Below are 13,476 nucleotides of genomic sequence, written 5' to 3' on the forward strand. Positions count from 1 at the left end.
TCTGAGGCTCAACATGATTATTGCATTGAATGTTTAAATATGAAAAAAGGTCAAGTTGGGTCAGCATTCCCTTGTTTGTTTTCTGCCATTCATTGCACGTTTAAGAATTTGAGATAATTCTATTTGCAATTAAAACTTACAATAAAATTATTTGAATGAAAAAAATTTCACTGTAATGATAATTTTATTGCGTTTTTCATTTTGATAGTATTATATGTTTAGAGATGAAAACCTCGGAGTTATCAAGGTGATTTTAAAAAATCTTTAAAATATATCGTTTTAATTTCTTTTTTTAAAAAATTGTATGAAATTAAGTTCAAAAATTAATTTCTGTTTTGCTGTCATTTTACATAGAGTCTCAGCTGATATTTCTTATTATCTTTATCAAAATTGCCTTTGTGTTCTGAATGTGTAAAAAAAAATTTGTTTTTGCGAATTTAATTGATGCCAAAAATTTGTCAGTAACTAAGTTGTACAAATAATATAAATAAAATAAATTTATTCACATAATTTAACACAAAATATTTTTTTCTATATAAGGAACACTTATACAATGAAACATTTTTAAGTTACACCCAAAGTTTATCTTTACACGAAATCATCAGATTTAAGTGAACAAAACCATTTGGCAATTGCATTCGTTTATAGGACAGCATTACTTCCGCTTTTTGTTTGAAAGGATAGCTGGCCTTGAAACAGAAACTCATTTTCGACAAAAATGGAAAAATCATGAGGTTCCTCGCCAAGATTTTTTTGTACTTTTACGGAAATCTAAGCGATAAACTTGCTTAAGCTATTTACACAAGGCACAAGAAAATCGAGTCTATTGTTCAGTCCGCGTCTGTCATAATCTCTTTTAAAGAGCTCTTTTGTAAATTTACTTTCCATAAGCATGTTGATGTGGGACGTATTTTTGTTCATAATCTTGGTATCCTTGACCACTGTTATGGTGCCCTGTTTTGTACAATGAATTTTTATTGTCGTGATAGCCATGACCACCATGTTGCCCGTGTTTTTTGAAGTACATGTAAGATTGGGCTCCATGATCTCCGGCGTCTTTGTATCCTTCTTGTGCGTGTTGAGCTTTGTAGGATGAGTGGGCGCCTTTGGTGGCTCCTATGTCATGTGATGCTCTCACTCTGTCGTAAGCATAAGCTTTTTCGTAATGGTAACCACGGTCTCGTTCGTAATGTGCCCTGCGAAGGAAAAAGTTAAAAAGAAGAGTACAATGGTGTGAAAAGATTGAAGTGAAATATGTAAAGCTTCTTAGAAGCATAGAACTTCATTAATGTTACTGTGGAGATTAGTTTTGTAGAAAACAATTTTGTATCAAAAATTAATTTGAATATCGAACTTTAAATTAAAATAAGCGAAATTATTTAACTTTATAAAACACTTGAAAAGTGTCGATTTTGTTATTATTTTTGTTGCTATTGTACATCAAAAATTAATTTTTTAATTTTAAATAAATTACAGGTTTGCTGGTGGAACAGAAAAGTCATACATTTAAATTTCAATTTCTCGAAAGAGAAATCGACTGATTTTGCTCATATTTTACATTTTGCCATGTGAAATTACATTCTTTAAAGTGATGTTAAAAATTGTATGCATTACAATTCAATTTTTTTTACTATTATTAAATAAAATAATAAATACTTCTAAAAGTCATTTTTACACAGAATTACCTTTATATAAACAAATTTTATAATTGCGTGAAAAGAACAATTCTATTCGTTTAAAACTTTTTCGAGATATGGCGAAATGCGCAAAAGAGGAAATTAATATTAACAACTTTCAAAATATTTCAAATTATTTAGCCGCCGTTCACCTGACCAAAATATTGGAACCATATTTCAAAGATTGTGGCTGCCCCTATATTTTGGGGGTCCGAAATCAGAATCTATTGTAACAAAATTATGCTTATTCAGTGAAAGTGCGTTTTTCTGTTTAATTTCGTAACTTAAAATACCGTTTACACTAATTAATTATTATATTTGAGGTCACCCCGTCGAATCATTAAGATTGAGACCTAGAATGCGAAGATCCGATCATTATATCGAAAGTGATTCAGGATGGTGCACACTGAACATTACTTTTGCTTAAAACTGTAGGCGGTTACTAGTAATGCGTGTAAGTACTTTTGCGGATTAAAACATTATTTAAATCAATTTAAAGCATAAGGTATAGCTAATGAGCACTCTAGAAGTAAGAAGCATATAAATCAAAAAATTAAATTACTAACTAATATTGATTAAGTGAATTAGATTTCTCTTATCAAGTATACTTTTGTTTTTATAACAAAATTATTTCATATTTGAATCAAAATTTTATGCTTTTTCGTATTTTCGATAAAATGGAAATTTTTATTTGCCTCAAAAACTAATGAAGGTGGTAAAAGTTGACATATTTTGAACCATAAAAAGTAGACACCCATTCTTTAGACTTACTACACTAGAAATCTTGAGAATGCGAAACATGTCTACTTTTGCCATCTCCATAAGTTTCTGAAGCAAATGGATCTTTTATAAAGTATATTTTTCCGCTTCAGTTTTTGAGGATTGTTCATTTAATTTTTGAGTAATTATCACTTACAAATTGTTGATCATAAATTATCGAATATAAAATATTTATATAAATAATCATTACGAAAAAAAGAGATATATACGAAAATATTATTTGAAACACTAATTTGGAAGAAGGAAAAGTGTAAAAAAAAAAGACTCCAAATTATTAATATGCATTTTTATGACATTTCTATACCTTTTTTTAATTTAACTTACTGTGAATAAAGATGAAAAAAAAGCGTTGTGTAAATTAGAAGTGATTTAAACATATTTTTTGTACACAATCTACATAATTTAAAACAGACCTGTGGTTTAAATAACTTTGCTTGCAATTTAAATAATGTTTAACATAAATTGTTGATTTATCTAATTTTAATTTTACGAAAACTGAAATAACAGCTTTTTCCTTATTTATAGTTTAAATGATGCAACGAGTATCTGGATTTGACGAATTGTTTAATAAATCAGTTGAGATCAGAATATTTTAAGTTCATACTGTAACAGCTTAAAACAGAAGTTGTAAAGCAATTTAAAATTTGGAAATCGTTTAGATTAAAATTTCTACGTACGTCTTATGTTACGAAGAAAATAACACAAACACGGAGCATTTTGGTATATATAAGTTTTCAGTAAAACATACATGTTAAAAATGCAAAAAAAAAAAAAAAAAAAAAAAAACCGTTTGAGTCGGTAAAGAGTTTTTAAAAATTGCTTATAAGAAATCAAATATGTTTTTTAGCCAGAAGAACCTAAATATTTGGTCATATGAGGATTTGATTCTGTTTTCACTTAAAGTTGTATATCATCCCATAGTATGCATAGCTTAAACTAAAACATAAGAAAATCCCTATTGAATATGCTTTGTTCTCCAAATAGTAATGAGATAGATGACGATTTAAAACTATTAAATTTCAGAAGTTTTCTTAATTTTAGTTTTCTTCCAAATTCGTGAAAGAAGCAAACTGATTTGATATAAGAGTTGGTTTAAGGAACTGTGTTTACGTAATTCAATGAATTTTGATGAATAACTTGTTAATTAAAAATTCATGTCTAATGGTTAAGATGTGCTATAGGGTTAAATTTCCTTTAAGTAAATAAATTAATTGAGAAGAATCGGATCTTCTATCAGAGAGATTGTCAAAATGACAGACATTACTATATTTCCCCCATCAAATACTGATTTAATTTTCAAGAACTCTAGTTTTGTTTTATTCCTGTTGTTATATACAATTCAATTATGAAATTGTATCTTTTAAATATTTATTTATTTTTAAATCGAACTGCATGAACCTAGAAGATTAAATTTTAAACCATACCAAATAGGGATTTTACAAATGAAAAAAAATAAGAATGAAAGAAACCGAATCAGTATTTTTAGTTTAAAGTAATAACAAAGTTTTCTTATTTAATATAAGCTACGATAAAATATTCAAAAGTTATTGCAAGAGAACTCACTTGTCATGGTGATGATCATGTTCGTCATGATGTCCACCAGCCGAAGAATGTGCTTTGTGACCAGAAATATCATGCTTTCCACTTTCTTTATGTCCAGCATGCTTATGTACCTGGTTGTCATCGTAGTAACCATGACCAGTAGAGTGGTGACTTTTATCATCCAACTTGTGATGACTATCGTAATGACTGCCATAATCCTTAACAGCTACTGGGTAATGAGCTGCGTGTGGTGCAGGTTTAGCAACCACGTGTTCATGGGGAACGGCATACTGTGGTTCTTCTTCTAACACGTAAGTGTGCTTATGAACAGGAGCAGCCTTATAATGTTGTTTAGGTTCTTCCTCTAAGACATAAGTATGTTTAGGCACATTTTTATAATGCAATTTAGGCTCTTCCTCTAAAACGTATGTGTGCTTCGGAATAGATTTGTAATGAGTTTTAGGTTCTTCTTCTAAAACGTAAGTGTGTTTTGGTATAGGTGCAGCTTTGTAATGTGGTTTTGGCTCTTCATAAATGACATACTGATTGTTATCTTTAGGGTCGACAACAGCATAATGGGAGTGGCTTAAAGGACTTGCTATTACGTGTTGAGGTGCATTTCCGACTTGAACTGGATTTATTTCTTTTGGAGCATATGCAGCTACATTTTCGCGATAGACGTTGTCTTTTGGGCGACGATCACGCTTAGGAGCCAAGGCGTAGTAGAGAGGATTTTTGCCTTCTTCAGCGACTGGAAGATACCCACCAACTCGCTTAGCATGCTTCCTGCTTAGTGTACCTGGAATTTCTCCTGCTTCATATTCGTGGCCACCATGCTCGCCAAACTTGCGTCCTTCGTGATCTTGAATTATATCGTAGATTTTTCTTCTCGATGATTCTGCTTCGAGATCTTCTTCTCTGTCTATTTGTACAAGTGACGATCCTCTTCTAACAGCTATTGTGCTAGAAATCGTGACTGACAAAATAAAGAGGAGAATCTGAAAATAAAATAATGGTTGATGACATTTTAGAATGCAGTTCTTGCCTAATATATTTTGATTAGGAAGCAATTATTGAATTAATCAATTCATAACTAAAAATTAAATGATTATAATTTATTGTTATTAGTTTTATTATACAATACTTATAATAATTAACAATAATTATTTTTTAAAATACTTATTTGATTAGCAGCAAATTACTATTATTAGGATGTATTTAAGCATTGTTGTTAACTTTGGCAAAATCAGTTTTAAGAAACTGACCGAAATATGCGCTTTAAATCTTTTATAACAAACCTAATTATGGATTTACGACTTACTTAACTGATAAAAAAAATGGAGTGTAACTTAAAAACATTTTACACAGAATTAGAATATGTTTAAAATAATTAAATTTAAAAAATAGAGAAAATCTCTAGGAAAAGTTAACGAAGTTGTTGCCTCTTAATGCTATAAAAAAGGCTATAATATATCCTTCGAGCAGAGAAGAAAAAAATTCTGGTATAATTACATTACGATATGACAACGACTTTCTGGTAAAAAAAAAAGAAAACAAAAAAACAATAGCATAATTCGGGTTAATAAAACCGAAATATACCACATTTAAACCTTTCGTTTGGTAATTTTTCCATTTATACGAAAACAGTTTACCGGAAATTCCGGTTTTTAAAATTAAAGTTCGTATTAGCTCACATTTATTAAAAAGTAAAATTGAACAGCAAACTTTAAATTATTGTTGTGCCATGCTTTAAGGTACCATGATAAAATTTCAAAATTTTACCACATTTACCAAATTTTAACGCATATTGTAAAACACTGTTTTACTGGTAATTTTACCGAAATTATTACCAAAACAATTCGGTAGAAATTTCCAAGCTTTTTTGTTGTTCCCATTGAGCAAGAAACACAAGAAATTCAACAAAATTTGATAGTTTTGACCATACTTTTTGATTAGTGCAGATATTAAAAGTATATTTGTAAAAGTATAAATGGCTTAGAAACTTTACGTATAGTTTTTTTCATATCAAAATCTTTATGCATTACATTTTCTTAGTAAATAATACTTAAAAAAATTATAACTTAACAATTTTAAGAATTATTAGAGTTTCTGCAATTTTTCTTTTGTTTTCGAACAGTAGAAACTGTATACACTTTAATATGCCTTTCGTAACATGGAAGACAAATAAAAAGTGATACTGAAAGAAATTCCAAATATTTATTATTCCAGATATTAATTAAGTTTTTTTTGAACATATGCAATTGCAAAAACTTTTTAAAAAGTCACATGGTTGGTAATCGGCTGTAGTATAAAAAAAGAAGATTTTCAAATGCTTATTTTTTAAAATGTTTCTTTACATTTTGAACTGTCTTAGAAATATTTCTCAACGATTTGAAATGTCAAAACGAAGAAATAGTTTACATTGTGGTAGATGAACAAAATCAAAACTACGTGAATGGAGTTCGTTGTACAGTTTTATCTAATTATCTATAGGGAACCATGTGAAGATAAGCACAAGTACACATCACTGATGGTTAAAATTCGTAACAAGACTTCCATGTTACTAATTGAAAAAAAATCATCCGAGAATATTACTTTATGTGCTCTGTTTGTAATAAAAATTGTGTTATTTACCATTAAATTTGAAAATCAAATGTATTTTATTTAAACGAAAAATATCAAAGCACTGTATCTAACACTCAAATCTTGGTTACCCCAACGCTTCATTTATGAAATGATAATTATTTCCTTTAATAATTTGAGGATTTCTACCTTTGAGAATTATTGGTATCTCGTATTTTAGTTCAATTCTTAATAATGAAACTTCCTAAAGTGTCCAGCCTGATAACAAATCGTTTAATAAACATGACGCAAGCGAAGGGACACACCGGTAGGTTCTAAAATTCTTTTCCGGTTTTAAATATTTTTTTTTGGGGGGGGGGGGTATTATTTGTGATAGTTTTGTGGTGTTTGTGCCTCATTTACGTTGTTCAGCTTTATTAATTTAAAATGGTTACGAGTTTTAGAGGATAGAAGATGATCTAGTTTAATTTTCAGAGATCACAAAACGTTTTGCTAAGTTAGAGATAAGGATAACTTATTTTGGAGAAGAACTGAGCAAAATTGCAGCAAAAAATGACCCTTGCATATTTCCTGGGGCAATTTTCAGCGAATAAATATCTTAATATATATATTTCTTTTCTTCCCGCAGTGGACTGATTGTAAAGACACGATTCCCAGTAGAACACCGATGATAAACATCACTGGCTGCGGTCAGTAAGTGGGTGGGTGACCACTTCAATCAGCCTATGTTCGGATCGAGGGTGCGCAGTATCGGTCCTCGTTATCCTGTTATACCGTAAATTGCTCGACTTCGAGCGCAGTTCGTCATGTCTTCTGATTATCATCGGATATATTTTGCAGACCGTCGCCAATAGCCCACTGTAAAGCTTTATTGCGATATAAATAAAGTACCTACCTACCTATATATTTCTTTCCACATCACTTTTTAACTCTCACAAGGAATTTAATCTCTCGGTCTGCAACTCAACTCCACTATTTTAACAGAGGCAATGGAGTAAAAATGGTTTTGCTTGACTCTTATTCTAATTGGTTAAAGATAGTTATTTCCTTTGGTTAAAGGAAAAAAAGATGTCTGTAATCTTATGAAAATCATTTGAGCTAATAGTCGTGAATATACAGAGAAAAATATTACCTCATTGAAAATTATGACACTTATTTAAACTATAACTAGTCACAAATTTAATTTGTCACGATAGAATTGTTTTTGGACTTTTGATTGATTTATTGCTTTTTTAATTTGATTGAATTATTAAACTAAATTTTCTTAGCTGAGATGAATTTGAATTAAATAGATTACAATGCAATAGATAACAATTAAAATGATAATTTAATGGATGTGAAAGTTAATGTATTATAATTCATTTGTAATTATTTCCAAACTCATGAATTTCGTTTAAAAAGCTTTTATGCATGTATGATTGCTTGTGTTAAATATTAATATGCAGCTCTCATCTTATAACTCCATAACTCAACCAAAATGTTTTATTTTTTATTTATAAAAATGCCATTAAGGCGTAAAAATATTTTTTTGGGAAAAAAATTCAAATTATAAAGTGAACCTTTTATGCTCAGGCAATTGGATTATCAATTAGATTAAAAAGATAACTTTAACATATTTTTTTAAATAGAGCCAATTTAAAATTTGCTTAAATTAAAGATAAGGGGACAATAGCTTTAACATAATGTTAAGACAATAAAAATCACACAACTGTGATATTAACGATAAATGAAATATTCAGCATTGTTTTGTTTCATTTACGCAATAAGCTAATTATTCGGATGAAAATGATTGTTATCTTTTGTCTACCTTATGAAAAAAAATTTATTCATAAGAATTTTCTTTATCGTGTAATTTTTTTTTGGAGCACGAAAAAAAAAGTAGAAGAGTATTATTTTTCTCAACATCGTCACGAAGCAGTTTAAAGATGATGAGAAACAAACATGTTTTATGTTTAGGGGAAAAATATAACTGATTCAAACAAACAATTCTTTTTATTCCTATCTTTTTTTATCACATTAGGTCACGATACGGTTTTTATTTGTAAAGAAGAGTTACAGCAATAAAAATCGAAATTTGAAATACGATGTATTATTTGTATGCGATTGAACCAAAGTAATTTCCTATTTATAATATCCTTTCTTTTCTAATTTTCAGAAAAAAAGTTTTGATTTTGATGCTTTTTGAGACAAGGGCTTCATTATTAATGAAAAACTAACAGTAGAACCCGGATGTTTTGGCAAATAACTATAATTGTCCAAATTAAATTTCTTCTCTTAAAATATTTTTTGCTTCTCTTTTTTTTTGCAATGAAAGAGTATTATACTTTGTACAATGAGTATTATGCGTTTTATACTTATTCCTTTATTTAATTTGAAAATGAATTTTATTATAAAATTGCTGATAAATGTGTATTTTTCATACACGTTGTACTTTTTTGTTGTTTAGTTTGAAATATATTTTTATTATAAAAGGATGTTTATAAATAAGTCTTGAATTTTAGTATAGTTTCAGATAAAATCATCATAGTTATAGAAAGTTATCATCATTACAGAAACTCCATTCGAATTACATAGAAGCCTACGATCTAAAAATCATTAATGACAATCATGATAAATAATTTGCTCTGGAAAAAAAATTATCCTTTAGTATATTTTTGCACTAGATATGCTAAAGTTTTATTAAGTTTCTCTCCTTTTTTAAATCAAATATTTTTATGACATGCATTGAAATGAAATCAAGATTATAAAAATGATTAAAGAAATATATACTTCTTCCAAATTCTTAAATTACTGATGATAGTAACTATGATAATTATTCATAAACTATGCACTTTTTTAGTTAAAAAATATTTTATTTAACCAAACTATTTTAACGTATTGAAAAATTTATTGGTATCCTTCTATCACGTAAATTTTACGCGTTGCTGAACGTAGGTTGAAAAGATTAACTACTGTTATTTAATACATATTATGCTTAAAAGTTCTGTTTAAAATATTACTATATTTCAGACATTTTTAAGAACATTATTTTATTTTTTTATTTCCTATGCCCACCTATATTAACATTTAGTCAATTCAGGTATTTTACAATGCAGATTTGTAGGCCACTCTTTCACGGGCATCACATTAGATGGGCCAACGTCGCTCCCACAGTAAGGATAGATAGTATAGAGAATTTAAGAACATCCATGCCTTGTCTGGTATTTAAACCCAGAACCTTTCAAATGCAAGGCTAGTTCCCTGATCCTTACACGGTCCGGTCAGTTCAATAATAATAATAATTATTGAAATATACGATAATAAAATGAAAATTATTTAAATATCTTGTTGTTCAGATGTCAGATAAAAAAAGTATATTTTAGTTGTGCTCTACAGCAGTGTTTCCCAAACTTATGACTTCTGTGTACCCTTTCTAAATTTTTCGCGATGCTGTGTACCAAAAATAAGAAAAAAATAATGTTTTTTTTTTTACTGTAAAAGAATTGGATAAAAGTTAAAAATCACAACTGGCTGTTGACACCACTAATTATTAACTGTTAACTCTGCAAAAAATAGTCAATAGAAAAATACGTAATCGTAATTTTCATGACTAGCCTTGTTTTTAAAATTTTTTTTTTGAAATTTTCGTTTGTTGCAAAATATTTCGCATAGGAGCGCGTGCCCCCACTAAACTGTTCCCGTACCACACTTTGGAAAACACTGCTCTACAGTAAGTGAGTGACTTCTTAAATTTGTAATAAATCAAAAAAAAAAGTATAAATATTTTAAAATAAATAATGTTGCGCAAAATCAATTTTTTCAAAAAATTTTTAAGCGTTTAATTACTATATGGAAAGATTTTGATGAATATTAATCACTTGGAAAAAGGCAATGATAGTAAAATAAGAACTCAGTATGTGCTAATGAGTTCTATAAAAAATTGTATAACGATTTGATGAAGATTGCTCTTAAATAAATGTTTTAAAAAATTGCTTAAAAATTCTGAAAATGGTGTCACTAGGATTACAAATGTAAGAAAGTAAAGAGTAAATATGTTATTGTTGCTAATAATCATGAATTAAAATGTAACAGTTTTAAAAAGTATAATAAACTTATACTTATATTTCTTTTTTAAATTTTAAACAAGATAAAAGATTTTAATAGGTAATTTCAATTAAGAAAATTATAATATTAGTTTTATCCTAATTGTTTTTAGTTTTATATCTGAATTTTTTTAAGCTACTTAAAAAATTTTAAATAAGAATACTGCATTGTTGTTTTATGATTTTTACATTACGTGATTTTTATGTTTTTGAATATGATAAGAAGTACTATAATGAATGTTCTTTGTTTTTAAATAACACATTTGTCAACATTACGAATAAATGAAAAATATTTTTTTAAAAAATAATTCGTGAAATTTAGAAAGCTGAAAGTATTTTTAATTCTTCAAATTTCCTGAATATTTCAGATTTACGCGTTTTTTTTAATTCAAGAAATCGATATGTACAAGTTTTGGTACTTGGAATAATAAAAAAAAATTACTTGATTTTTTCTTAAAATGAATTAGTTAAGATATCTCAAAATGTATGCAAATTGTATATGTCACGTATTAAATATAATAGTGTCTTATTCTAAAAATATATGTCTTGTATTAAATATAATAGCTATAATTAAAATAATTATAGTATTTACTTTGTGGAAACATTATATATTTAAAAGTTATTATATATTTCTTAGTTGAAACAAGTTAAAAGAATTTTTGCCGCTATCTAAAAAATAAATAAATAATTTTTGCCGCTGAATTCTAATGTCTACTGTTTCAAAAGAAAGCAATGAACTTTTTAATAATAATTAATATTGTAATGATAATTTTGTAAAGTTTAACAAACTAAGAAACTACACAGCGTTTAGAGTCAGAGCAGTAATATTAATTGAATTATTTGATTGAAACAAACTAAGCAATTACATCATTATTTCAGAGTAATATTATTTATTAAAGTTTATGATTAAAACAAACTGATCCAACAATATATTCAGAGCAAAAATAAATAAATAATTTTTGCCGTGGAATCCTAATGTCAACTGTTTCAAAAGAAAACAATGAACTTTTTAATAATAATTAATATTGTAACAATAATTTTGTAAAATTTAACAAACTTAGAAACTACACAGCGTTTAGAGTCAGAGCATTAATATTAATTGAATTATTTGATTGAAACAAACTAAACAATTTCATCATTAATTCAGAGTAATATTATTTATTAAAGTTTATGACTAAACCAAACTGATCCAATAATATATTCAGAGAATCCTTATTATTGAATTAACTGATTGAAATAAATATAACAGTTTTATAATTTATACAGCCAGAATATTACTATTAATTGATTGACTGAAACAAACTAAACAATTACATCATTCAAGCAGTATTAATAAATAAATTATTTGATTGTCAAATTAAAGAATTTCATTATTCATGCATTCAAAGTATAATTATTAACTGAATTCATTGATTGAAAAAAAAAAAAAAAACGATTTCTAAAATCATAAGTTTCTTGAAATAGACATACCTTCATTGTGGAATCCTAATGACCACTACAAAAAGTTATTTTAAACACCACCCGCTATTCCTTAACCTCTCCGTATTCCGGTACAGCACCAAATGACGCTGGACAGACAATGGCCAGTTCACTTTATACATTCAAGCAGTCCCCCAACCCAGATTTGACTCCCTCAGTAATCGTCTTCTTTTTCTCCTTCCTGTCCAGAGGTAGATCGACATCCTCATCTTTTTATTTTATTTCCGTGCTTCCCACCCCTCCCTCCCTCCCTCTTCTTGTCGAACTTTCATTCTTTTTACTGTCGTTTGCTGTTTCGATATTGCTTTCAACTATCGTTTTGTTTTCTGAAGAGATCGAATGTTGTTTAGTTGCCTAATCGGATTTCGTTACAAAAGAAACAGCGCAATTTTTCTAGATTTAGTAATTTCTCCCTTAATTTTTTATATTTTTTATGGACGAATGGCAACACCCATTTTGAATGGTGGTGTGATGAATGTAAGACGGGAACCTAATAACGCCATTAACATCGATTTTTTTTTCTTCTTCAAACATTGTTGAATTTTGATCGTTTCAACAGATTTGGGCGACTTCTTGAAGTAATTGGGAAAAAAAGTGGGTTTTTTTCGATTTTCAACATTATTTTGGCGTATTTTACGACACGTTTTACATTCTTTAATTCTGCTTTAGAACTTTCAGTTTTATGATGTCATAAATTATTCGGAATTGAATATTTTATGTGTAAAGAATGAAAGAATTTTTGCTTTAAAAGTATTTCTTAATGGCACAGAGAGATGTTGACATTTTTATGGTTTTGATACAAATTAAAATTAATTAAATTGATTCAGATTCGCATTAAATTAATTTCTCTATACCAAGTTGTTTTTTACTATTTTATCATATGTCATGGTTTGTGTGCTCGGTAAAAATTACAATATACGGGATGTGGATTACAATCAAACTTGAGCTAGAAAACAAAAAAAAATAAACATTGATTTTAAATTTTTTTTGTTGTATTAAAGCGAAAAACATTTTTTTTTTTAAAAATCTTATTTCCTAAATATTGTTTTTGAAGTTGTTTTTTAAAAAGAGAAAGTATTTTAGATGCTAGTATACGTAGTTGAACATGGAAGTTGTATACGCAATATAGATATGTAAGAGCTAAATTTCTCGACTGAATCAGAGAGAACAACTCAACTTTTTTTCACTTTCTAGTAACTTTTTGAGATAAAATCCGACTTTACTCCTTTTATGTTAACCAAAGGAGTATTTTACATTCGAAATTCACTAATTTATTAAGTAAATTTTTTTTGTTTAAATATTTTTGTTATTCTACTTAGTTATCGAATTTCAAA

At 27.9% G+C, this 13,476-nt stretch overlaps 1 protein-coding gene across 1 annotated transcript; it reads right to left on the minus strand.

Moving 5' to 3' along the window:
* Window positions 1-484: 484 nt before the first annotated feature.
* On the minus strand, window positions 485-12,274 carry LOC107437883 (uncharacterized). Its single transcript, XM_016050016.4, has 3 exons — window positions 12,134-12,274; window positions 4,020-4,996; window positions 485-1,196 (listed from the first exon to the last, which is right to left on the minus strand). The coding sequence occupies exons 1-3, from the start codon at window positions 12,137-12,139 to the stop codon at window positions 878-880; spliced, it is 1,302 nt and encodes a 433-aa protein (XP_015905502.3). The 5' UTR covers window positions 12,140-12,274; the 3' UTR covers window positions 485-877.
* Window positions 12,275-13,476: the final 1,202 nt, after the last annotated feature.

This window comes from Parasteatoda tepidariorum, chromosome 1 (genome assembly GCF_982258835.1).
Source record: "Parasteatoda tepidariorum strain Cologne lab strain chromosome 1, Ptep-v5.0, whole genome shotgun sequence".
Classification (NCBI taxonomy): domain Eukaryota; kingdom Metazoa; phylum Arthropoda; class Arachnida; order Araneae; family Theridiidae; genus Parasteatoda; species Parasteatoda tepidariorum.